This window comes from Babylonia areolata, chromosome 4 (genome assembly GCF_041734735.1).
Source record: "Babylonia areolata isolate BAREFJ2019XMU chromosome 4, ASM4173473v1, whole genome shotgun sequence".
Lineage (NCBI taxonomy): Eukaryota > Metazoa > Mollusca > Gastropoda > Neogastropoda > Buccinidae > Babylonia > Babylonia areolata.
The window spans coordinates 37,834,395-37,861,940 of NC_134879.1; the positions used below are offsets into that span (position 1 = coordinate 37,834,395).

At 40.3% G+C, this 27,546-nt stretch overlaps 2 protein-coding genes and 1 pseudogene across 3 annotated transcripts; 2 read left to right on the top strand and 1 right to left on the bottom strand.

Annotated features, from left to right (window-relative positions):
- Nucleotides 1–2,494: 2,494 nt before the first annotated feature.
- On the top strand, nucleotides 2,495–6,779 carry LOC143281677 (dynein light chain LC6, flagellar outer arm pseudogene; annotated as a pseudogene). Its single transcript, XR_013055154.1, has 2 exons — nucleotides 2,495–2,572; nucleotides 6,471–6,779. The product of XR_013055154.1 is annotated as a dynein light chain LC6, flagellar outer arm pseudogene (transcript).
- Nucleotides 6,780–12,092: 5,313 nt separating this feature from the next.
- LOC143281141 (dynein light chain 2, cytoplasmic) lies at nucleotides 12,093–16,142 on the top strand. The gene is made up of 2 exons (XM_076586141.1): nucleotides 12,093–12,249; nucleotides 14,947–16,142. Exon 2 carries the CDS (start codon nucleotides 14,947–14,949, stop codon nucleotides 15,214–15,216), a length of 270 nt encoding a protein of 89 aa, XP_076442256.1. The 5' UTR covers nucleotides 12,093–12,249; the 3' UTR covers nucleotides 15,217–16,142.
- Nucleotides 16,143–23,350: 7,208 nt separating this feature from the next.
- Nucleotides 23,351–27,516, bottom strand: LOC143281143 (glutaredoxin-related protein 5, mitochondrial-like). The gene is made up of 2 exons (XM_076586144.1): nucleotides 27,177–27,516; nucleotides 23,351–23,961 (listed from the first exon to the last, which is right to left on the bottom strand). Exons 1-2 carry the CDS (start codon nucleotides 27,436–27,438, stop codon nucleotides 23,783–23,785), a joined length of 441 nt encoding a protein of 146 aa, XP_076442259.1. The 5' UTR covers nucleotides 27,439–27,516; the 3' UTR covers nucleotides 23,351–23,782.
- Nucleotides 27,517–27,546: the final 30 nt, after the last annotated feature.

Genomic DNA, 27,546 nt, shown 5'->3' on the forward strand with positions numbered 1-27,546 from the left:
GTTCTTATTTTAAATGTTTTCAGCAGACAATAAAGTATCTGGAGTGGAACTGAAACCGAATTTGTCACTGGTTTGCCAAGTGAACTGGTGTATTGTCAGAAATATACAGAGAGGCATGCATACATACATACACACAGACATACAGACATACATATACACACAGACATTGATACAGAGACACACAGAGATAGAGACAGAGATAGAAATAAAGACAAAAAGACAGATAAACTGCCAGACAAACAGACAGACAGAACGACAGACAGTAGGGAAATTAGATGCAATGGCTACTACCTTGTCCAGGCAAAAACACGTACACACAATAATAACAGAATGAAAAACTGAGGGTAAACCACATTCATCAAAACTGGGCATTTCAATTCAACATAAAAACAACAACGCATTAAACTTCACGCGCGCGCGCGCGCGCGCACACACACACACACACACACACACACACACACACACACACACACACACACACACACAACACACACTGAGAAAGAGAGAGGGGAGGGAGAAAGAGGGATATAAAACAAAGGGATGAAGTACCTTTGGTGCGTTCAGAAGCCGAGCGTTGTTAGTTCAATGCCGAGAGTATGTCACAGGGAGGTACAGGTGCCGAATGCAGTGACTGACCACCCCTCATCCACACCTGGACCCCTCACTGACAACCCTTCCTCTGTCCCGCTCACTACCCCCCAACCCTCACCTGTCTCCACCTGTCACTCCCCCCCCCCCCCAACCACCTGTTCCCCACCTATCCCCCTCCCCTACCTGTCCCCTTCCCCTTCCCCCACCCGTTACTCACCTGATCCCTTCCCCACCTGTTCCCCTTCCGCTCTTCCACCTACCCCTCTCCCCCACCTGTCCCCCTCAACCCTTTTCCACCCATACCAACCTGTCTCCCTACCCACCTGTCCCCCTCCCCATCCCCCACCTGTTACCCACCTATCCCCCTCACCTATCTGTCCCCCTCCCCCACCTGTCCCCACTTGCCCCCTCCCCACTGTTCCCCTCCCCCACCTGTTTCCACCTGTCCTTCCTAACAGTACCTCCGTCGTCAAGCTGTCCACAGCCCCCCTGTTCCGCCATCAAGGCATGGTGCTGAGGCTGACAGCTGTCCCACTAAGACGTCACGCCACTTTCCTCCCACTCCTCACCTGACACATCCTGACTATAGACACCTGTGTCTGACACATCATGACTATAAACACCTGTGTGACACATCCTGACCATAGACACCTGTGTCTGACATCCTGACCATAGACACCTCTGTCTGACACATCCTGACTATAAACACCTGTGTGACACATCCTGACCATAAACACCTGTGTGACACATCCTGACTAACGATACCTGTGTCTGACACATCCTGACCATAAACACCTGTGTGACACATCCTGACTAACGATACCTGTGTCTGACACATCCTGACCATAGACAACTGTGTGACACATCCTGACCATAGACATTTGTGTCTGACACATCCTGACCATAGACACCCGTGTGATACATCCTGACCAAAGATACCTGTGTCTGACACATCCTGACCATGGACACCTGTGTGACACATCCTGACTATAGACACCTGTATGACACATCCTGACTATAGACAACTGTGTGACACATCCTGATCATAGGCACCTGTGTCTGAGACATCCTGGCCATGGACACCTGTGTGACACATCCTTACCATAGACACCTGTGTCTGACACATCCTGACTATAGACACCTGTGTGACACATCCTGACTATAGACACCTGTGTCTGACACATCCTGACTATAGACACCTGTGTCCGACACATCCTGACTATAGACACCTGTGTCCGACACATCCTGACTATAATCGAACGTACGTGCACACACGTTTTACCATTGCTTACATTATATACACTGACATACGCGCGCGTACACATACACGCGCACTTGCACTAACACACACTGCCCAGCACACGTGTACACACGCGCGCGCGCGCTCACACACAAAAGACATGCACGCACGCGCGCGCACATACTGCCCTTGGCTAGCATGGGGCTGTGCCGGCCGGGAGTATTCCCGGGGACCGCTACGGTAGCCGGATTGGCCTAGCTAGAGACGCGAACACATCGGCCTCTCCCTTCTCAACGAACAGGACGGCCCTCGGCAGTCCACTTTAATCGCTCCCAACAGCAACCTCACACAAAAGTTCCATTAGCATACTGATGCTGGTCTCGCGTAGAAGATGTTCTTAAATGCCAGATGTGTGTGTGTGTGTGTGGTGTGTGTGTGTGTGTGGTTTGCCCAGAACGGGTGATGACAATTGTGTGGACGTTCTTTGGAAACGGCACTTGGCCAACTTTCTACCAGAGTGAATGTACAATTGAGTGGTTTACCCTTATGATTTTGTACGCGCAGAGAACTGTGGGTTGATACAATCCTATGATGACGTCAATTCAACAAAGCTTGGCTGAGTTGTCTGTCTTCTTTCCACCTCAACTCTGGTCAACCGTCAGCCTGTCTCTCAGGAGTCCACTGAACTTGAAGAGCAACAGTTCTCTCCACTTCAAGACTCTGGTCAACACCTGAAACCAGGTCAGTCTAAGATACAATCCCATTCTTTTCACATGTTGAAACTTATAAGATATTAAATAACATAAATGATGTAAATGCAAGACATATCTTTAGAATGTCGGACTCATGATAGTACAAGGAACTCAGTAAAGAAAATTTGTTTAGAACACTGCAACACCAATATTAGAAAAAAATCATTGGCTAACCGAATTGCACAAACATGAAATGCACTGCCAACCGAAGTTAAACGCACAAAATACTAACACGTTCAAAAATCTCCTTGACACCGACACCATCTTAAAAGAAAAAAAAATGATTATGATGAATAAAACAAAGTTTCTTACAGAAGTGTACTTGCATACCCCGCCAAACAACAACAAACAAAAGAAGAAAATAAATAAATTAAATAAAATGGAAGAAGTGAAGATGAAGATTCGATGAGGACATAAAAAGGCCGAGAGGTCTAGGCAGATGACTTGCCAGTCCCTATACTGCTACTACTACTACTACTAAGTTGCCACAACTACTCGTAGTTTATGTAATAATTGCATGTGACACTGAAAATCCAGAATTAGGGGTCTGTAAGCCTACAATTCATCCAATAATCACAAAAAAATGCATAAAGATTTAAATGCTTTGATTTAGTGGTCAGAGACCTAGAATTTGCTTTTCAATGCAAACTATAGCACACTGGTTAGAAAAAAAAAGTCCCTACAAATCATACCATGTCTACCTAACGATTGACTCATCGAGTGACTGTCACTGCACCGTAAAAGACTTGGAAGTTATATTTGATAGTAAACTGAAATGTGACAGTCATAATCATAATGTAGCCAGAAGAAGTAAATCCAGCAAGAAAGTGGGCATCATAGATATATTTTGGCACGAGGAACAATAGTTTATAAGTTGTTTAGATATTTGTAAAAATGCGGACTCTATGTGGGTAAAGACTGTCCAGCACAAACCAGCACATTTTCGATAGATCTACAAAAAATCGTTTTTTGACGGTGGTCACTAATATTTATATCAACTTGTGCAGTTTTACACGTCGTCTAATTACATAACTTCAGCTGAAAATACGAACGAAAATAACCCAGAAATCGAATATATGAATTATGTGTGTGTGTGTGTGTGTGTAGGGGGAGGGGTGGCGAGGAAGGGGTGGGTGTGTGTACTGTACAAACGTCTTTATGTTACGATATGTCGAAGCTAGAAACTCGTGATTAATTAAGACAGGAGAAGTTAGATCTATATCATATCATGATCGGAAAACATTGAAACGAACGATGTGGGCTGCTTCAGATAAAATCGTTTCATTTCCAATACAGAACTTTCTAGTTCGACACACACTTGTTTTTGCTAATGTGTGTGTTTTCCTGTTTCCAACACAGAACTTTCCGGTTCAACACACACTTGTTTTTGTTAATGTGTGTGTTTTCGTTCTTTTCACTTTAATTAAGTGATGTTAGACGAAGGTAGGGAAAAGATCGAGGGAGGGAAAAGAAATAACTGTATTTATATGCATGCGAGAATGTGTGTGTGTGTGTGTGTGTGTGTGTGTGCGTGCGTGCGTGCGTGCGTGTGTTAAATACTGAAAATTATTGATTAAGAAACAACAATATAAGTTATAAAGTCTTTGTAATGAAAAGCTAACAACTATAACAGTGAACCAGCTCGACTATTTAACAAGGATTTGGGAAAATCCTACATAAGCAATGGACTGCTGAAAATTGTAAACACTGAAGATGATTTCAGGTCTGGGATGTGGGACTAAGACATTCGTCAAGTTGGTGTATGATCGGATGTTATATGACTATGACCACCACAGATGCAAGAAACATTACCGACATACTTTGTCTCAAAACAATTCATCTTCCATCTGCAGATAAAGAAATTATTTGCCTCTCATGGAAATCGTTTTGGTAATATTTTCCCGTGAAACCATCCATTTTCTTTATATCTTTATGTAACTCTGTGTTACCGGTTGTTGTTTTTTGGTGTTTTTTGTTTGTTTGTTTTTTGTGGGTTTTTGTTTGTTTGTTTGTTTGTTTGTTTTGGGGTTGTTTTTTTTTACAGTTCTTTTTTTCCCTTTCTTTTTTAATGCCAATGTCATCTTTTTCATTATCGTAAAAATCGCATTGAGAAGGAAACCAGCAAGATGTGAGCATGGTAAAAGTACGGGAATTAAATGGTTGATTTCAATAATGAGTTCGGACCTGACCGTTTCTTTTACAAATTTAACAGTGTGAAGAACTGATCTAGAGTCAACACAAAGTGGAATCTGAAAAATACAGTTTTCCGAAAAAAATATATAAAAAATTTCAACGCCATTAGAATTGCCATGAGTTCGGCTGTGAAGATGGACTTACAGTTATTCTCTTCTAGATGAAATGATTTTTGAAACTTAGGGCCTGGAATGATGAAATCACCAGCTCTTTTATTTAGAACAGAGCCATCTGTAAATATTTTTGCACTCTTTGGAGTTCCCATACTGGTGAAGGTGACACTGCAGACCTTTTAGCAATATGTGGGGCTTTATTCAAGCTATAATTTGTTATCATATTTGACGTGTATGTTCCCAATGTTGTATGGGAAGATATAGATCTAGATCTAGCTCTCTTTGGAAAATCGCTGTCGGATTTTAGAGTGATTTCTGATTCCAAATTATTTTTATCAGTTAAACTTCTCATGACAAATTTACTGCACACAAGTTCCATTTCCATTTGATCCTCTAATTGTAATCCTCCTGTTGCAGTGTACGTTTTCGTAATTGAAGCATGGACTGGTAAGCCAAGTGCCAGTTTATATGCTCTGCAGTCTATGCTTTAAATTTGTTTCAATAAATATTTTGTTGCACTGAAGTATACTTCTTGTGCATGTATAAGTTTTGACCGAACAAGTGTTGTACAGATGTGCAATGGAGTGAATGTGTGTGTGTGTGTGTGTGTGTGTGTGTGTGTGTGTGTGTGTGTCTGACTGCCTGTTTGCCTGTCTGTCTGTCTGTGTATGAAGTGATTTTATTTTGAACAGTATTACAATATTGGAAAAAAAATCCCTCCACAGAACTGTCGCTGTGAATGTATTTCGCCAGTAATTCCACTGATCTGTAATGTCCGTTGACCCAGTACAGCAGTTTGACATTGAACGACTTAGGAGACCTGCTGAAAGTGTTGTGATGACAGCGGACATGTTAGACAGTGCTTCAGAATCAGGTCTGAACACAGTCACAGTGGACCTTGACATCACATGACAGGTGTTTTGACAGGTGACAGGTTTTTCACATTCATGTCTGAACAGTGGAGAACCTGTTATTGATAACATGACAGGTGTCTGTTTCACATTCATGTCTGAACACAATGTGGAACTTAGTTATCACATGACAGGTGTCTGTGTTTCACATTCATGTCTGAACACAATGTGGAACTTAGTTATCACATGACAGGTGTCTGTGTTTCACATTCATGTCTGAACACAGTGTGGAACTTAGTTATCACATGACAGGTGTCTGTGTTTCAGAATCACGTCGATACACAGTATATAACTCATTGACAACAGGACAGGTGTCTGTGTTTCAGAATCACGTCGAAATACAGTGTACAACTTCGTGACCACATGACAGGTGTCTATGTTTCAGAATCACGTCGATACAGTGTATAACTTAGTGACCACAGGACAGGTGTCTGTTTCAGAATCACGTCGAAACACAGTGTATAACTTAATGACCACATGACAGGTGTCTGTGTTTCAGAATCACGTCGATACAGTGTATAACTTAGTGACCACAGGACAGGTGTCTGTTTCAGAATCACGTCGAAACACAGTGTATAACTTAATGACCACATGACAGGTGTCTGTGTTTCAGAATCACGTCGATACAGTGTATAACTTAGTGACCACAGGACAGGTGTCTGTGTTTCAGAATCATGTCGGAGCGGAAGGCAGTGATCAAAAGCGTGGACATGGCTGAGGACATGCAGCAGGACGCGGTGGACTGCGCCACCCAGGCCCTGGAGAAGTACAACATCGAGAAGGACATTGCTGCCTACATCAAGAAAGAATTTGACAAGAAATACAACCCCACCTGGCACTGCATTGTGGGCAGGAACTTCGGCAGCTACGTGACACATGAGACCAAGCACTTTGTCTATTTCTACCTGGGACAGGTGGCTGTGCTGCTCTTCAAGTCCGGCTAGGACCCACTTCCTCCTCTCACTCCCTCCCTCCACCACATTCAGCTTGGGGTCATTCCTGCAGAGCACCATCTGACAGAACTTTGGGGCCATGTGGTCAGCAAGTCCCCGCCCTTTCTCCATCACTGCTCACATCTACTGCTATCCTGACTCACCCTCTGTTTGGGGGTTTGGATGTTAGCATTGCAGTCAGTGCACAATGTGTGGTCATTATCGCCAGCACAAGTCATGCCTCTTTGAATTCCTCAGATAACAGCTGTCCTTAGCCATCGATGATAGCAGGCAGAAGCAACGTAGCATTGTTCACTGTTGTCGGTATGGGACAGGTCCACAGCCACCACAGCAGCGGACCCCTGTAGTCAGTCTGTTTCTGTCAAGGGTCAGTCTGTTTTTGTCATTGTGGTTTTAAGACCACATCAAACACATAACACATATTGGTTGAGGTCTGGTAGTTCTTCCGATATGAGTTGTGCATCAAAACACACACACTTGTCAGTCTAAGCCATTGTCAACTGAAAGGCGCGATTGGGAAGTCTGTCCTCCTTCCGTGAACTGTCCAGTCTGGTAACTGTCAGTCTTGGTGGGCAGCAGCCACAGTGCCGTCATGTTTTCACGTCACACTGCCAGTATATGCACAGACTATGTCATTTATCAGTTACCAGATAGTCTGTCATTGCTTACATGTCAAACGGCCAGTATCTGTACGGACTTTGTCATTCTGTTACCATATTGTCTGCCACTGGCTGCATGCACAGGACAAACCGGCACATACAAGCACCGATTCTCCGGGACAAATAAAATATAAAAAAAAGAGAGAGGTGATTCCAGTCTTTTTTTCTGAGCGCGCGCGCGCGCGTGTGTGTGTGTGTGTTGAGCCATCATACATATCTTTGGGGTGAACTCTACATGTAAGGATGTGCACTGCGTTTTGCCTTCCCCTGTGTCAAATGTTGATCTCTACGGGCAGTGTATTTGGATAGTCTTCTTTAACTCTTGCTTAATTGAAAGAAGACAAGCAGTATGCATACAGAAGTGATGAAAAGTCGAGCTGTTCAGTCACTTTTGATTGTAAAATATTTCAGGGTAAACTAAAAGCTTTGTGAAATAAACTATACAGTACTTGGGACGTTGCCGAGTATCAGTTACTTTGGCAATAGAAAATCTTATGCTGGACACTGCTTTTTTTTTATTTTTTATATCTTAATTCAGAATCAAAGCTTTCAATTTTGGTTTTGTAAATTCCCTTTAGCGCCTGTTCCCAATTTCCTCCTCCTTTCCCCATCCAACACGTGCTTTTCCCTCCCCTCCCCTCTTCACAAATTTACTGTCTGTAAGTGATAGCCAACAAGGAGAGCGAGAGCATTTTTACCCTGGGCTGACAGTTTGTACTGTGATCTTGGTTTGGGTCCCCCTCCTCCACTTTAAGTCAGTACTATCCAACCTCATCTGATGGGAAAAAAACTCCTGTCCTTCAATGTTTGTCCTCAAATTCAGTGTTCTCAAGATCACCAGCTTTCTTGTAGGAGGAAGAATGTTTAATGTCCCGTAACACATATCGGTGATTAAAGACATTTTGTTAAGTATTTATGAATACATTTCAGTATTATCGGCTAGAAGGGGTGGGAGGTGTGAATGAATGGAGGGTTGGGGGAAACTGGGCAAATGTGGGTGAAATCTGAAAAAAAAAAATTTAAATACAATTACAGGAAATTACTCAAAGGACTTCGTAAAAGAGAAGTCGTTAAACTGACAAGCGAAACAACTGATAGTGAATGCAAAAAGTCAAAAACATCAACGTTCTCAGTCACTTGTGAAGGCACACTTTCGTGTATATATGGCTTCATCAAGCTACAGTAAAAAAAAATTATTGCTTAATCGTTTGGTTACTAAAGCATATGCACTTGACATTAGAACAATACTTGGTCCGTAATGAATTTGATAATTATCTGAGAGCTAAACTCAGAATTTGTCTGCTAATCGGACCAAAGTCTGAGAGTCAACTGACGAGGTTTTAGACTTGAATTCAAGCACCTATAAAAGTCTCTTTCTAGTATATTGCTTATTTCCTTGTATGACAATATGGGCAATATACTTTTATACTATCTATATGATTCTTTGCTCCCCTTTTTGCTGCCCTGTCTGCTTGGTCGTTATAAAGGAATCCAGTGTGGGATGGTATCCAACAAAAATTAACATTTGTACCCTACACAAATAGGGAGTGTAATAAATACCTAATTTCAAACAATAAATCTTCTCTTTGATTATTCTCAAAAAGGAGCAAACTTTTTAAAACAGATTGAGAATCAACACAAAATAGGATATTACTATGATTGGTATATCAACAAGATGATTTAAAGCCATAAGGATGGCCACCAATTCAGCTGTAAAAATTGAATGCCCCTTACCTAAATAATATGATTTTTCTGTTTTTAGGTCAGGAATGACAAAAGCAGATCCTGCACTGCTATCATCCAGGACCGAGCCATCAATGTAAACTTTTAAATGATAATCAAAATTTTCTTCTAATTCTGACAGATGCTGGTATTATATGTGGAGATTCTCCTTTTGTTGTGTCAGAAGCACATATGCTGACGTTTGTTTTTGTTAACTCCCAGGGAGGGACAGGTGGTACCAGAACACGAGATGCCATATCATGTAAATCAATGTCTAAAGAGTTTAAAATATCTGACACATATGTGCGAATGGTTTGTAGATTTGAATTATTTTGTGCATTTTTTGGAAAATCAATATCAGACCTAATATTTAATTCCTCAAAATCATCCACTGCTGTACATCTCACTATATATTTAGCAGAACTTAATTTTCTGACTTCATCTAGTGGTGGAATACCCGCAAGCTTATAGGCTTCTGAGGTCTTAGTATGCACAGGTACCCCTAAAGCCAGTTTCACAGCTTTACTGTCAATTATTCGCAGCTTCTTTAGAAACGTCGGCGGAGCAGAAAAGAAGATTTCTTGACCGTAAGTCAATCTTGATCTTACGAGAGATGTCGCTAAATGTAAAAGAATTTTGGAGTCTTGTCCCCAAATAGAGTGACTTACAATTTTTAAGAAATTTAAACTTTTAACTGCTTTAGTCACTAATGAATCAGTGTGTTTCTTCCAGTTTAGTTTTGAGGTAAATAGGATCCCAAGAAATCTTACTTCCGACTTGAAAAATATTTCACGTCCTCCCAGAAAAAATCGTAGTAGTTTGCTGGGATTATAACCATTATTAGAGGATCAAATGTGTTTTTTCTACAGAAAACTCAAAACCATTAGAGTGCATATAGCTACTCAGTCTATCGAGTTCACCCTGAAAATGTTTCTGTACATAATTGATGTAATGTAGGCTTGTCCTTTCCCTCAAGGATGTCTGAATCCATAATTATAGCAATATCATCCGCATGTTGAGCCAGCTTGGTAGATGATGAAAAACATGTGTGTAAATCATAAAGCATAATGTTGAACAACAATGGAGAAATAATGGAACCCTGCGGGGTTCCCATGTTTATAGGCCTAAAGGTTGATAAAGTTACTCCCACTTTTGCCACTATATATCTCCCACTTAAAAAGGATTTAACATAGTCATAAACATGACACGACAGACCAATTTGTTTCAGCTTAAATAACAGTCTGCTATGCCATACTCCGTCATAAGCTTTAGTGAGATCGAAGAAGGACGCAAGGATACTTTTTCGCTTAGAAAACTGTTTTTTAATTTGGGTAGTGAGACGGGTCAGATGATCAGTTGTAGATCTTCCTTTCCGGAATCCAGTTTGAGCAGACGAAGTTATGTTATTTTTGTCACAGTAAATATACCATTCTAATATTTACAATTTTCTCCACGACTTTCCCAACGTGGGAGGTAACCGAAATAGGTCTATAGCTCGAAGCTTCTGTTCGAGGTTTACTCTGTTTTAATACAGGAGTTACAATGGAAGGGATCATTAATTGCCTTTCGTTCCTGTAATTTTGATCACGTCTCTCATCTCCTTCATATTTTACACTGGCTCCCAGTACAAGAAAGAATTATTTACAAAGTCGTCTCTCTTTGTTTAAAGTCCATTGAGGCTTCTGGTCCACAGTATCTTTCTGATCTCATCCATCCTTACATACCCTCACGCCAACTCCGCTCTTCTTCTGACACCCGGCCGTATGCTCAGGATCCCCTGGCCTGCTCAGCGAACCAAAACGTATGGCCAACGCAGATTTTCATACCAAGCCCCCTTTCTTTGGAATCAACTTCCTCAGCCTCTCCGCCACTCACTGATCTTCGCTGCAATCTCAGTTTCAAATCCAGTCTGAAGACCCACCTTTTCCCCTCCAGATTAATTCTCAACAGCTCATCCGTTTCCAGTATGAGCTAAAATGACTACTTGTGAGTGAGTGAGTTTTGATAGTTTCAGGATTTGCTGGTGGTGTTTTTGATTGTGTACTGTTGTTTACGACCGTGTGCTATGCTGACTTGTGTGTGTGCGTGTGCTTATGTGTATTGTGTGTGGGGGGGTGGGGGGTTAGAGGGGGGGGGGGGAGGTGAGGGGGGCCGGATGAATAGTTTTCAATGATGTTTGGTATCTTGTGTTCAATTTTTCCTTCCTTTTGATATTCACATATGTGTTCTGTTTGTAAACACCATGGGTTTATTTTCAAGACTATGATTAGGCCAGTGTAAATACTCATTATAATAATAAGATCAAATCATGGTGCTTAGAGCCTCGCCTACCACTAAGGCCATCTCAAAGCTATAGCCACAGCATCCACTTCGTCAAGGGTTGCCGGGGTGGTGGAGAGGGAGTGGGGTGGGGAGGGGGGAGAGGGGACGCCTTTCTTGAGAGACCATCCAATGCTGCAGGAAAGGAAAAATAATAAGTTTAAAACAAACACAAGTAAATATAGATAAACTATTAACGAAGCCAAAAGACATAATTTATAAGGACATAACCATGATAAAATGAATATAAATTGGCCATATTCAACAAACTTCTGCCGGGCGCGCACGCACACACACACACACACACATACACACACGCACATAGTTGTACAAACGCCCGGGCCCACCCACTGCATTGACCTGCATCGAAACATCAGTGGGCGATACCCGTGATGTGCGTGCCCCTGGCCACCATAGCGCAAAACTGGTATTGCGGGTGGGCCTGCCCGTTCACAATTTTTTGTTTTTCAAAAAAAATGTGGGCGGCTGATCCCACTGATCCCCTCCCCGCTCATACCACTCCCCCCATTTTCTATTTTTAGATCGGTAGCAGCTGCCAGGAGCTACGCATCCATTGGCAACGCTGTCTAGAGCGCTATGCATTGTGGGTTGATACAAACGCAGGTCTGTTGATCCTCGTATTTGATTGGTTGTTACCAACAGACAGTCCGATAGAAAAGCGGATTCACCAAACTGCAGACAGCAAGACGGGCCTGCTACGCACTCGACTGATTCACAGACGATCAACACGATCTTTTTTCATTGAAAAGCAGGAGAAAACAAAAAGTTTGCCAAGGTAAGAGTTTGTAATGTCACCTCTTTTTTCTTTTTTTTTTTTCACTGGGGCCGATGTCACTATTATGAAATGCACGTCGAATGCGGTTGTGACTAACCAGTGCTGACACCGGTTCCAGATTCTTGTCATCACTGAAGACGAAGTCTGAAAATCGGGATCCCCGAGTCGAATTACCATCAGTTTTTAAATGCGTACCTACGCACTGCAACATTGACAGTTTATTGTGTCATTTAGTTGGAATCTGAGGTAATGATTATTTGTTATGTATTATTATTGTCGGCCTCCCCGCTTCCGAAAAAGACGTCAGTTGGCGAATAAATTGATCTGCCCCCCTCCCCCCTCCCTATCGGAACATTTTCAGGGGAAATGGAGATTTTTTTTCCACCAAATTTAAATCTCTATTATATTTTACAATTTTTTCCTGTTCTGTTGGAATATACGGGGCCACAAGGTGATCCAGGTTTTGTCTATTTTCACAGTGATTCATGATGATTATACTGACTTTGTGACGTTTGTCATTAGAATTTAGTTCAGGTCTTTTCATGGTATATCACTTAACTTAGTCATAGACAACTCTAAAACTAGCATTGGTAGTCTCAGAGAACATACTGTATAGAACAAAAAAGCTCATAATATTGAAATATCTGCTGCATCCACTGGATTGTGGAAACATTGGTGTCCAAGGAGGTCAGCTCTGTTCCCATGGGTTTATGTTACCCCAGGTCTTGGTTCCTCCAAATTTTCTTTCAGCCAGGTCTGAGTTTCCCCAGATATATAATAATATTTATGTGCATTTTCTGGGTATGTGTTCCCCAAGGTCCATATTCTCCCAGGTGTATGTTCTCCCACTGCTGACCACTATTGACCACAATCCAAAAGTGATGACAGCAATGTATTATCACATATGTGTATTATTATGTATTTGCATGTGTTCGACCACTGCTGACCACTGTCATGACAGTATCATTATCAGAGTTCAGCTTGCATGACTTTGTGACGGTCATGCAATTTTGAGACGCCTTGGCAGGATTTAACTACAAGCCGGCTGACTACTGTTGGCCATTACTGATCATTACTTGCCACAGCTGATCACAATGTACTAAACTTAAGATTGCATTGGGTTTTTTTTTCTCATTTGTGCATTACCATAACTTCCTGGTATTGATTTTTTTTATGCAGACTGATCAGTGATGACCACTGACCACTAATGGCCACTACTGACTATGACTTGTCACATCCCACCTCTGACTGATGGCCAACACATATCACTGACTACAGACCACTGATGACCACTGACAATTACTACCACTAACCACTGCTGACCACTACTTGCCATTGACCACCACAGATAGCTAACCACTGTTAACCCCTGCAGATTACTGACTACCACTTTTCGTTGAACACTGCTGGCCACTGACCACTACTTAAACCACTGATCACTGCTGACTCCAGGGACTAGTCTACCACCGAAGACCGCTGACTACTGCAGATCATTTTGACCAGTACCCAAACATGTTAGAATGATAAAATATACACAGGTTTGGGAGAACATGGAGCAGGGGGAAGATGAACCTGCTAAAAATGTTTTTACGCAAGTTGGACCTGGGAACATAGATTTGCTTCCTGCCCATGCAAGTGCCAATCTTTCGTAACCAAGCACGTGCAAATTTTGTTTATGAACAGCTGCAATAGTACAAAGCTTGTGCAAAATTGTGGTCATAAAATAAGCGCTCACCCCTTCAGCCCTTGTATAGAAATTTTGGAAATCGGTATTTAAGAGGTGGGGGGGGGGGGATTCTAGAACAAAAAGTATGAGATAGACAGATAAATATTTTGCAAAGGAAAATGAATGAGAATTCTGCAGTTTGATTGCTGAGAATTATTCATGCATTTCAAATTGAAAAAAAATGTGCATACAGAAGTCTTACTTCAACCTCTACAGATTGACATCAAGAAAGAAAACTTTTTTTTTATTTTTAATTTTTATTTTTTAGCAAGTTGACCACATGATATCTTCTATACTCAACGTGGGACTTCAGAACTACACGTAACAACTTGCTCTGATGATTTATCCTGGGCTACAGTTTACTATATTACCATTATTGAAGAAATGAAGATAAAATATTTTGAATGACAAAATGTACTGGCATCAGCGAAAGTAAATAAAAGTAGTTGGAATGTTTTGTTAAACTGGCTTCTTATATTACTTTTTATTTATTCAGTATAATATGTTTAAGAATAGGATGACAATACAACTCCTTAATATTTTTTAATTTTTTTCATTCAGTATCATTTTCTTTAAGAATAGGATGACAATACAAAAAGTTTTTATAACAACTTGAGGCCATGGGAATTCTCCAAGATATAAGACTAAACCTTAATATGAACAGCTAGGAGCAATTTGATGGTTCTAAGACTAAACCCTTCAGTGTCAACAACTTGGTTCCATAAGATGAGAGAAGACAAAAGTTTGAAGTGGGGTCGATAGTATAGTGCACAGGGTGAAAATTGAATTGTATTCTGATAAAAGGACTTTGTTGGTCATTATGGATCGTGTGGAAGGTATATATATAGAGAAAACCCATCACTATTACAATTAACTTTTTTGAACAGCAATAGACCTGTAGTTTTCTGTTTGGAATGATTGCTGATGGCAAAGAAACGTGTTTGTACAAGACTGGTTATGTGTGTTGACAGATGTCTGAACGCAAGGCAGTGATCAAGAACGCCGACATGGCTGAGGACATGCAGCAGGACTCAGTGGACTGCGCCACCCAGGCCCTGGAGAAGTACAACATCGAGAAGGACATTGCTGCCTACATCAAGAAAGAGTTTGACAAGAAATACAACCCCACCTGGCATTGCATTGTGGGCAGGAACTTCGGCAGCTACGTGACCCATGAGACCAAGCACTTCATCTATTTCTACTTGGGCCAGGTGGCCATCTTGCTCTTCAAGTCAGGCTGAGCATGCAGCATCTTTCCATCGACAGTGACAGCCAATATGACGCAAGACTGTGTGAGAGATTGAATGTGGAATGAAAGTGTGAGCAAAGAGTGAAAAAAAAAAAAAACAAAATGATACTCAATAGTTGACATCTTTCAGTGTCATAAAGTGCTATCACTAGCAAGTTGGGGCCATGGGAGATGATCTCTCAGGCTGGACATTAATTTTTTTTATCCTGTTGTCTTTTATTTTATCATTGGTTATCCACAGCTCTGTTCATTAGTTTACAAGTATTCTAGTTGATGATAATATCCAGTGTTGAACAACATACCCACATTTAATAATAGTCTTGCCAGACATCTTCAATTTTCTTTCCAATTTTTAGTTCTTTGGAAAAACTATCATATTGGGTTAGTTTTCTTGATTTTTTTTTTTCTCATGGTCAGGAAAGCTAAATTGCAATAATACTAATGCTGTATTAGTATTGGCCTCATTTCTTTGAGAATTTGTATTGCGTTGTGAACGTTTTTGGTCAAGTTCAAACTCTCAACTTACCAGATACACTTCATGTAAATCCTAATGCATAAATTTGTTCTCCCTTGAAGTGGTTGAACTATTTTATTTTTTTGTTCTGAACTTGGAGGGTTTGGTGACAAGTTCAAACTCCCACTAGTCGAGGCTGTTCATCCATTTGTATACATCTACATTCATTCTTCCTTGAAGCAGGTTTTGATTATGTGTAACTCCATGATACACTGCCTTTGGAGCCAGATTGTGAAGTGTAGAGCTCTGTTAGAGAAAGGGACAGCAAGACATGGGTGCAGCAGTCATTCAGTAATCAAGGTGTGTCAGTGTATGTGAGAGGTGCTGGAGACCGGAAGGAATGGCTTGTGTACATAGTGACAACCATAGCCTGTGCCATGTGGAAAATAAAATGTTGAAACTCAGTCTTTTGTCATCTTGAGTGCTTTTTCCATTATGTAACAACTTGCCTCCTTTGTGATTACATCAATATGTCATGTATGTAGCCATATAAACCAAACTTATGTTTCCACACCCACACATGTATAAACAATCTGTTCACAATTCTGTTTCCATTTTGGACAAAAATAGTCTTGTTCCTTTGCAGTCAGTGACTTAACAGTCAATGTTCTACATTTCCTGACATTTGTCTGTTTTTTAATACTCTACATGTTGCTTCCTTTAAGTGTGTGTGTCTGAAAACAACCTTTTGGTGTCACATACTGGACCATGTGAACTGATGCAAACCAGGCCTATGTTTGCTCCTCTTGGCCCAAGTTTCGCTGCTACTCGGTGACAAGACATCTTGCTAATAATTAGTTGGCCATCTTCTAGCCAGTCAAACGGCATTTTAGACAGGCGCAATAGCTAGCCAAGTGGTTAAAGCGTTGGGATTTCAGTCTGAGGGTCCCGGGTTTGAATTTTGGTGACGGCTCCCTGGTGGGCAAGGAGATTTTTCCGATCACCCAGGTCAACATATGTGCAGAACTGCTAGTGCCTGAACCCCCTTCATGTGAAAATGCATGAAGATCAAATAGGCATGTTAAAGATCCTGTAATCCATGTCAGCATTAGGTGGGTTATGGTAACAAGAACAGACCCATATGCACACCCCTGAAAGAGTATGGCTGCCTACATGGTGGGGTAAAAACAATCATACATGTAAAAGCCCGCTCATATACATATGAGTGAACATGGGAGTTGCAGCCTACAAACGCAGAAGAAAAAACAGCATTGTGACTGGAGCTAATTACTCCTCAATAGACACCATTTCTGAGATAAATACATTATCTTGCTCTGTCTCTGCCAACCTTTAGCTCCAGCTGGAAATGGTGTTTGGCAAGCAGACGGCAGGCTAGGAGAGACGTCTTATCACTGACTGATGGCCAAGAGTGGCTAACAGATAGTCCTGGTTGCATCAGTTTGACATGGCACGTAAGTACATTTAACTCAGTGCTGCCAGTTAGCTCCCCAGACTTTCCCCACAGATACATCTGTAAGGGTAAGAATTAAAATTTCAAATAAAAATGTTCAAATTTATGAAGTGAAAACTTCCAAACTGATCAGTTGGTAACATAAGTTAGTTGGGGACAAAATATAAAACTTCCTCCCTTTTGCTGACATACAGTGAGATGATGAAAGTATCCATATTTTTTGTTTGAAATTTGACCACACTGATGACTTGTAAATGAATCCGGGAAAGCACTAAGAGTTTGAAACTGATTAAATTCAGAACATAATGTAGCCATGATAGAGCCCCTTCATCAAATTCTGTTGTCTGCCTTGTGACTGAGATGAAACTGGGTCAGGCGCCATTGTTGAAATGTGTTCACGGGAACCAGTCGCAACAAATAACTAGTCCTGCTTGCAAGCTCAGCAACACACACTGCACTTACTGGTCAGAGGGAGTGGAAAGGTCAGTTCAGATATTATGTGCTCACGACATCATTATGGAAATTGGATGCCATTCCAAAAATTTAAAAATAAGGCCCTGATCGGGGCCCTTCGTCTCAAACGGTTGTAAACAGCAGAGCCCTGATTGGGATTTGTGCAAATCTAAATGTGCAACTAAACTGGTCCTTTAAACTAAGGATGCCTGAGCAGTCCCCAAATTGTAAAAGATACGAAGCATTAAAAAAAAAAAATTCACAATTCTTTTAAACATTATCAATTTATTGTGAAAAAATAAATATGCTTTGTTGGGGAAAGTGAATGTCAAATCGCTCTACTTCTTGATGTGTTTAAACAGAGGGAGGCTTTAAGATTGATCTGGTTTTAATGTTATGTTGTGTGATGTATAAAACAACATGAATTCAGATGATCTGCAATGATGTTACAGTATCTCAAGGTGTCACCGTGTTCAAAATATACCACATCTGTTCGGCAGATGCCTGACAGCAACATAACCCAACACACTTAGGCCTTCAATGCACACATATGTTTGTGTACCTATCACTATCAGAGTGGACTTCATCTACATAATTGTGTCTGAGGAAAACACTTTTGTCACCTAGGGTTATCTTTCAGTGCACCAAGAGTGTACTGCATATTATGGGACCTCAGTTTCATCTGATTGACTGGATGCTCAGTTTCTTTGTGGGCTACAACTCCCATGTTCTCTCATATGTACGTGAGTGGGCTTTTACATGTATGACCATTTTTACCCCACCATGTAGGCAGCCATTCTCCATTTTGGGGGTAACGCTCGGGTTCAATTTTCCAGTTGAACTTGGGAGAAAGGGCAAGACTGATTGAACCCAAACCCTCCCTGACACCATTCTGCCACCTTCCATTTCCATATTAAGTGTAGACAAGAGAAGGCAGAGTAAGCAGGATTACAAGTTTATGCTTTGTCATGATTTATGAAGATGTAAATACTCAATAAAGAATCAACTTAGTGCTTAATGCATCCACATCTGAGCAGTATTATAGATGGTATTAAAGCAAATTAATATAAACATCTGGAGGTCAGATACTATCTGCTATGCTCATGTCATTTCTTACAGTATCTGCCAGTGCCATGTATGCAACAAAAATATAATTTCTTTTAATAGGAATTAAAGTGCTAGAAACAAAAATAGTCAAATACCCAAAACTACCTTATTAAAAAGAAAAACTCATTGAAAGTTAACATTAACATCATGCTAAAAATAACTGCTATTTGTATTGTTTTTCGTTCACTTGTGAAAACAAAATATGTTTTAACCCGGTGTTCGGTTGTCTATGTGCCCGTGGTAAACTTTAACGTTGCCATTTTCTCTGCAAATACTTTGTCAGATGACACCAAATTTGGCATAAAAATAGGAAAAATTCAGTTCTTTCCAGTCATCTTGTTAAAAACAATATTGCACCTCTGGGATGGGCACCAAAAAAATATAAAAAGAAGCCAAATTATACGCAAACTGAATTTACTGTTATATTTATTTTTTTTTTAATTCTCTAAACTTGGCACTTTGATCTGATGTTCCGACACAGCAACAAGAGCGGTCATTTTTATCATTTTTTGTTCAAACAGGAACTTCTTTTGCTAGGCATGGAAGTTATATTTCTTGGCTAAGAGCAGACCGGGCAAGACGGCTCGTCTTTTCACTGTTAGCCGCGCAAAATTTGGCCAAGAAGAGCAAACCGATAGGCCTAGTTTGCATCAATTTGACATGGTAAGTATATGTATCACCAAACATGGAGTATAATACAAACTCCTTTCTGGTGCATGTCTTTGGTGCAGATAGCAAAAAAGGGAAATTAATCTGTAATTAAATCTAGAGGGGTTAATTTGCTTTAAACTGATCTTTCTCATCTTAAACATTACATTTTGAAATTATACTCGATACATAAAAAGCTTGCGTGTCTCCTTCTCAGTGTACAGGGCTTTCACTACATTCGTTCACCCAAGTGGTCTTTTTAGGAAAATACTAAAATCAATACTACAAGTGGACTTTATAGATCTATTGGCTGAGCCCTGAAGGTCATGGGCAAAAATCAGTTGCGTACACATATTTATACGTATTCAAAGCGCGTGCTCATGTTCCTTGTGAACACGAAGGATGCCATTTTGTTTCAAGTTGTTGACCTGCCCGTTCAATCCTATATTCAATCGACAATACACGATAACATGTGATGGAAAGTTGGAGAAGGAGACTGTTAAATATTAATTCAGAAAAAGATTTGTGAATGCCTCATCACTTACTGGATTATGTCCTAAACTGCCATAAAAATATCAACAAAAATCAGTCTGAATTCACAGTTAAAAATAATAAACCATGAGAGTTAATACGCTTGATGAAACGTAAAAAATTGTGTCTTGACTTTTCTCAAAATGAAGTCCTTTTCACTTCATATGATGTTTGGAAGTACTTGTACTTGGCTCTACATGTTATTAGTTTTAAAAAATACTCAATTTTCATATCAACTTTGAAACTATAAAACTAGAAGGAACATAAAAGAGAAATTGAATCGACCATGTCGTACATTCCTGGCGGATGTAACTAAACTTGTACATCTATCTAGATCCAGAGAAAACGGCTAAATGTTGCAGTGTGATTGTGGCGATAGCCACGTCTCCTTTACAGCCACATCTCCTTTACCGCGGACTTAAAAAGAATTTTTAATTGCCCTTAAAGATTTTTTGAATGCCCAAGATACACCAGAATAATGATTTGAACATCATTCTCACTGCAAATACTGCAATCGATTTATCACCCTTAAAAAAGCATGTTTGGTGTCATATACTGTACCATGTCAAACTGATGCAAACTAGGCCTATTGGCACCCTTAAAAAAGCATGTTTAAATGTTAAATTTTGAACGTCAGTTAAGGAGCCACAATAGTGTATTGGGTAAGACAGTTTCTTCTCACCTGAACACGCGGGGTTTGAATCTGCCGTCAGGACTTTTATTTTCCCCCTTCTTTTTTTAACCTGAAACTTTAGTTATAATAACAAATACGGAACACATTTTAACGATTAGATTTTTTTTTTTTTTTTTTTTTTTTACGTGCATCACAAGTGAGTCTTGAAGGCCTTGCCTCTCTTGTTAATTGATGTGTTTATTAAAAACATGTTAAGTAGGGAGACATGAAACAAAACGTGCACAGAAATCATTGTAAGTTAATGATTTTTCTTTTTAAATCTGGGATCCTTTCAATAACCCAATTATTTCTGTCATCCCCAAAACAACTGCTTGTGAATGTTTATCAAGACATCCTGATGTGAAGAAAAGAAAAATCACTCAGAACATCTCAACGAAGGGAACTTAACACTAGTTCACCATGTGGAACTTGCCAGTAATTTTACTTAAGGAAATTTCCATTAATTACTCTGTGCAACACGAGTTAACTGTTTTGACACATCTACTATTAACTTATCTCAAACTTGAGTGTTAATGTAACAATCCAATTTTTTCCCATTTTGTGTAGCTTGTAAAGCTTTTCTTTCAACAGAGGGGTCTGTGCTGTGCCCAGATCTTTTCATAATATTCACATCTCTCTTACAATTCTTATTGATTCACACTCTGCTGATGAAATTGTTGCAGTTGGCACTCAGTTACACCATCCTGATTCTCCTTCAAAACTACAGCAACTGAACTTAGCCATCCTCTTCAGTCTTTTTGGCTTTGTGTCCGTGAAGACAACTTGTCAAGTCACGGATGTCATGCAACTGCCTGAAAAGTGAAACTGAATGACTATCAGACACAAGTTCTGTGATACTCCCCTTCATCTATAGACTTGTGTGTTCTGCCCCTCTTCATGAAAAACACTGCCCACATACAACCATTAACCAAAACACCAGTTTGTTCATGTATTTAGTCAACTCTAGACTTGCAGTTTTCTTGCTGGCTATCCACAGTAGCTCATGGGACCTCTTAAACAAAGTTGAAAACTGTGTTGCCAAACTCATTTTTTCAACAATTCAAGGCTCAACATTTTACACCTATTTTGAAATTATCATACTGGATTCCTTTTGAGCTGAGGATAAAATAAAAAATATGTCTATGCTTTCAATTTCATAGACTGAAATGTATCTCATACTGACGTTTTCAGCAAGCAAGACCCTCAAATTTTTTTAGTGAGGCACTATATTCCATACACAATTTTCTTTAAACCCACATAGATGTGCATGCAAGTGTATGTGCTGAGATGCCAAACCCTGTCAAGTATTTGTAGGAACAATAAGGAAATTTATTGGAACATTCTGAATTTGGTAGGAGCACTCGGACTCTGAGCCACATCAGCCAACAGGCGCAGACACTGTTTGACCAAGACACAACTTGGTTTAGCCACTTTCTTTCTTGTTTGGGCAAACAATTAAGCTGATTGGTCCACTCAATGATGTTTCAAAGTAAGCACGCATGTGATTAGCTAAACATCGTCACATGAGACCAAGTAGTGACTGCCCTAGCCTCGTGATCGTTAAGTCTAGAGCATCTGGGTAATGTTATGAAAGGAAAGCACATGACCATGATATGTAGTTGAAAACAAACTAATTAACTAAAACAATTCTGACATTGGCGTAACATCAGAACAAACTGCGATTGAGTGTAACAAAATATGGCAAAATCGTAACAGTTGGCATCTCTGTGAATCCTTTCAACTAAGTGTGATCACATTGTGTGTGTGCTCTTGTGACATTTTTGTTGTTGTTGTGAAGCGCTTGAAGCTGTTTAAAAGTGCAATATAAATGTACTATAAATGTATATTTGTGCTACATGTTATTTCGTTGCTTTATTTTACCGCAGTCCAAAAAGCATAGCAGAAAAGCTTAATAAATTATGAGCTAACAGAAATAAATACATTTTTATGACAAGTTTTGTGCATAGGGGAACTGAACAACTTCCCCTGTGCCAGAAGGTGGACACTGTCAAAGATGACATGATTATGGAACAGACACTGCTAAAGATGACATGATCATTATAGAAAGCAGACACTACTAAAGATGACATGATCATGGAAAGCAGACACACTGCTAAAGATGACATGATTGTGGAAAACAGACACTGCTAAAGATGACATCATGGAAAGCAGACACACAACTAAAGATGGCATGACCATGGAAAGCAGACACTGCTAAAAATGACATGATCATGGAAAGCAGACACTGCCAAAGATGACATGATCATGGAAAGCAGACACACTGCTAAAGATGACATGATCATGGAAAGAAGATATAAATCCAAAAATTACATGATCATGGAAAGCAGACACACTGCTAAAGATGACATACTCATGGAAAGCAGACACACTGCTAAAGAGGACATGATCATGGAAAGCAGACACACTGCTAATGATGACATAATCATGGAAAGCAGACACTACTAAAGATGACATGATCATAGAAAGCAGACACACTGCTAAAGATGACCTGATCATGGAAAGCAGACAGTACTAAATATGACATGATCATGGAAAGCAGACACTGCAAAAGATGGCATGATCATGAAAAGCACACACTACTAAAGATGACATGATCATGGAAAGCAAACACACTGCTGAAGTTGGCAGCTCCAATCATCTTTTCTTTCCATAGAGTGATAGACTGCTGTTAGGCAGGGAACCACGCTTTTTAGTTACATGATGGCATGTGAAGCCAGTCCAATGATATGCCACAACTCAGTGCACCATCCACTGCACAATCAAGAAAATTCAGTTTCTGGCAGTTCTCACTGCTCCTTTATTCACCACTCTGATTAGTAAAAGTGTAACACACTCACTGCCACACTCATTTCTACATGATCAAAATAATATTCAGCGATCTTGAAAACAAACAAAATACCATGAAATAAATACAAAACAACACTCCTTTTTTACCTCCACCCCTCCCCCCCAAAAAAAATCAAAACAAAAGAACAAACCCAAACACCACCACTCTGTCACGGAAGTTACAGGACCTGAACAAAATAAAGCCTGTATAATATGTATCATACAGTAAACTTTAAAAAAAATTTTTTTTAAAGTCTATAAACTAAATTCAAGATCTCAAGACATACATTAAACAATTTCATTCATGCTGATACAACCTACACTGTACACTCTCTCTGTTCTTTAGTTCCATATGGCTGTATGCCCAGTCTGTATCAACCTTTGGTATCATTTTCAGCACTGTCCAACAGTACAGAGCGGATGCCAACCTTCTTCAGCTCGTCTATCAGCTCTCCATTTTTGTGCATATCCATCAGGATGTCACAGCCTCCCACAAACTCTCCGTCCATGAACACCTGGGGGATGGTGGGCCACTGTGTGTAGTCTTTGATACCTGGCCACACACATCACACCATATTTGTGATACCTGGCCACAAATACCACACCAATGTGATACCTGGCCACACAAGTCACACAACATTGTGATACCTGGCCACAAACATCACACCACTGTGATACCTGGCCACATACATCACAAACCACTGTGATACCTGGCCACACACATCACACATCATTGTGATACCTGGCTAAAAAAAAAATTACACACCATTGATTGATTGATTGATATGGATACTCTATAGCGCCTATCCTCGGTCGGAGACCAAGCTCTAAGCACTTTACAAATACGCGGTCATTTGCACAACAGGCTGCCTACCTTGGTAGAGCCAACTGACGGCTGCCACTGGGTGCCCATAATTTCCCATGTCATTCGATCAGATTTCAGGCACGCACACAAACACACTCAGACAGGCATGTAACATTTTCATGTATGACCATTTTATCTACCCCACCATGTAGGCAGCCAACCTCCGTTTTCAGGGATGTGCATGCTGGGTATGTTCTTGTTTCCATAACCCACCGAACGTTGACATGGATTACAGGATCTTTAATGTGCATATCTGATCTTCTGTGTGCATATATATATATATATATATATATATATATATATATATACACACGAAGGGGGCCGGTTCAGGCACTATCAGGTCTGCACATATGTTGACCTGGAGATCAGAAAAATGTCCACCCTTTACCCACCAAATGCCGTCACTGAGATTCGAACCTCGGACCCTCCCATTGACAGTCCAAGGCTTTAACCATTCGGCTACTATGCTACATATCACACACCACTGTGATACCTGGCCACAAACATCACACCACTGTAATACCTGGCCACATATCACACACCATTGTGATACCTGGCCACAAACATCACATCATACTGACATCTGGCCACACACATCACACCATTGTGACACCTGGCCACATACATCACACTGGATTTGTGATACCTGGCTGCACACATCACACACCATTGTGATACCTGGCCACAAACATCACACCATCATTGTGATACCTGGCCACAAACATCACACACCACTGATACCTGTCCACATACATCACACCATGATTGTGATACCTGGCCACAAACATCACATCATTGTGATACCTGGCCACAAACATCACACCACTGTGATACCTGGCCACACACATCACACACCATTGTGATACCTGGCCACACATCACACACCATTGTGATACCTGGCCACATATCACACACCATTGTGATACCTGTCCACCAACATTACACACCACTGTGATACCTGGGCACACACATCACATACCATTGTGATACCTGGCCACAAATCACACACCATTGTGACACCTGGCCACCAACATCACACAGCAGTATGATACCTGGCCACACACATCACACACCATTGTGATACCTGGCCACACACGTCACACACCATTGTGATACCTGGACACACACGTCACACCACTGTGATACCTGGCCACCCACATCACACACCACTGTGATACCTCGCCACACATATCACACACCACTGTGATACCTCGCCACACACATCACACACAATTGAGATAACTGGGCACACAAATCACACACCACTGTGATACCTGGCCACACAAATCACATACCATTGTGAAACCTGGCCATACACATTACACACCGTTGTGACACCTGGTCACAAAACATCACACACCATTGTGATACCTGGCCACAAAACATCACAAGGCATTATTTTAAACGTTATTTAAGTTAGTGGGAATGCAAAATAAATAATATGGAAAAAGTGAGCTGTAGAAGACTAGAACTTGGTATGCATGTCAATGCATGGGCATAAGATTGTTTTATTGTTATTATTTGTCACTGGCATTTTTCTTTTTATTATGTCATTATAAGAGTAATTATAAACATTTGGTTATAAATGAATTATGATAGGTCACAAGAAATCCACACTCAGCTAAGTGTATCAAAAAACTACCATGTCATGGAGATTACCTTGACTGGAAGCTGTTATTGCTGATCTCCAGTAGTGTATGTGTTGGCAGAAACATTATTCACATGAATCAGTCGTACAGAAAATTTATTCTATTTTTACAGTTATGGAACAAACCATAGTTTGCATGGGTTATAGTAGTGTCTTTTGGGTAATTCTAATCAAATCAATCAAAAAGAACATTACTTTGATTCCATCAAAAAATATGTATGTTATGATGTTATGAACTAGATGTTCAGAGTGAGATTGTCACTGTATGTGCATGTCAAGACTTCATTACTTTTTGTGTGTGTTAATTTGAGGGAATTGTCACTTTATTAATGTTACATTGCTTTTACATCTGCTGGAATATAAATTCAGTAGCCGTAAATTATTATAAAATATCAGTAATATAATTGACATATTCTATCAGTCTATGGTTGGCTATGCTGATTTCATCAATAATGAATGCAATATAAAGTAACCCCTAACCAGTGGAATACAATGAGCTTGAAAAGAGTATATGTTACAAGATATGCATACATGTATAAAACTAAAACTGTTATGCTGAGTGAATGCATTATCCTACAAACTGAAAAAAAAACCAAACTTATCAGCTATGTTACGTCTGTTTCTGGGATAATTATCATTATTATTATTTCCTCCTATGATTTTGTCATTCTGATTGATTGGAGTCATCCCCATGATAAGTAAGTTGATGATAATGTGCACCCCCAGTTTGTTTTGTTTGTGTAAGATTATAATCAATTGTAAATTCCATTTCTGTATTTTTGATTCTTAATTTGTGAGAATGACATTGTATGTTGACTGGATCCATGCTATGAAATCACCCCATACACTCATCCCATCCAAACAAAACCCACAACCTACTTCCAAGTATGCAAAAAATACACTTTCAGTCAAATAATCCTACACTCAGTCATGTACATTTCACCTCTTACACAGATTTGAAGGAGTGGTTATATATATCATTTTATATGCATAATCGGATAATGTATAAAGTTTTCTGGCCGATGCTACAAGCTCTAACTTGTCTATCTATGGGAAGTGTGAACGCCAATCTACATTCTCCTTTTAGTGCTCACGTTACTGAGTAAAACAACAACAAGGGTCTGCGAAGTACGGAGAAGGTTAACACCTGAGATAAACACGGAAAACCCACTTTCAGTCTAGCTGTCCTTAGTTTTATTCATTTAGGTTTTGGTGTGGGTTGCCTCCTTCCTCACAGCTACTACTATAAACTCACCCTGCCTTAAATCTTCATCCTCCAGGATGTTATGAGACTGGAAGTTATCCACTCCATGAAACCGCAAAATCTGCACAACCGCATTGCTGAACCCACACCTCGGCTGATCCGGAGTGCCTTTCATGAAGACGACGACAGGCTTTCCTTTCACCAGGCTGTCGATATATTCTTTACTACCAGTCTTTGATGAAAACCTTGATGCCAATAAACGACAGAATGTCAGACCCTGGCCTCTCAGCATTCGCGTCCCAACGAAATTCATGTTTATCAAATTCTGCCGTGCAAAGTGAGTCCTCAGCAAACTTGAATTGTTGTGCAATTGACCTTGACCTTCACTGAACCTTTTACTTCCGCCAAAATGTGTAGCGAG

Excerpts from the sequence above, each read along its gene's own strand:
- LOC143281141 (XM_076586141.1), top strand. The coding sequence starts at position 14,947 with ATGTCTGAACGCAAGGCAGTGATCAAGAACGCCGACATGGCTGAGGAC.
- LOC143281143 (XM_076586144.1), bottom strand. The coding sequence starts at position 27,438 with ATGAATTTCGTTGGGACGCGAATGCTGAGAGGCCAGGGTCTGACATTC. Across the intron at positions 23,962-27,176 it reads GGATGAAGATTTAAGGCAGG|GTATCAAAGACTACACACAG; the intron begins GTGAGTTTATAG and ends GTGTGTGGCCAG.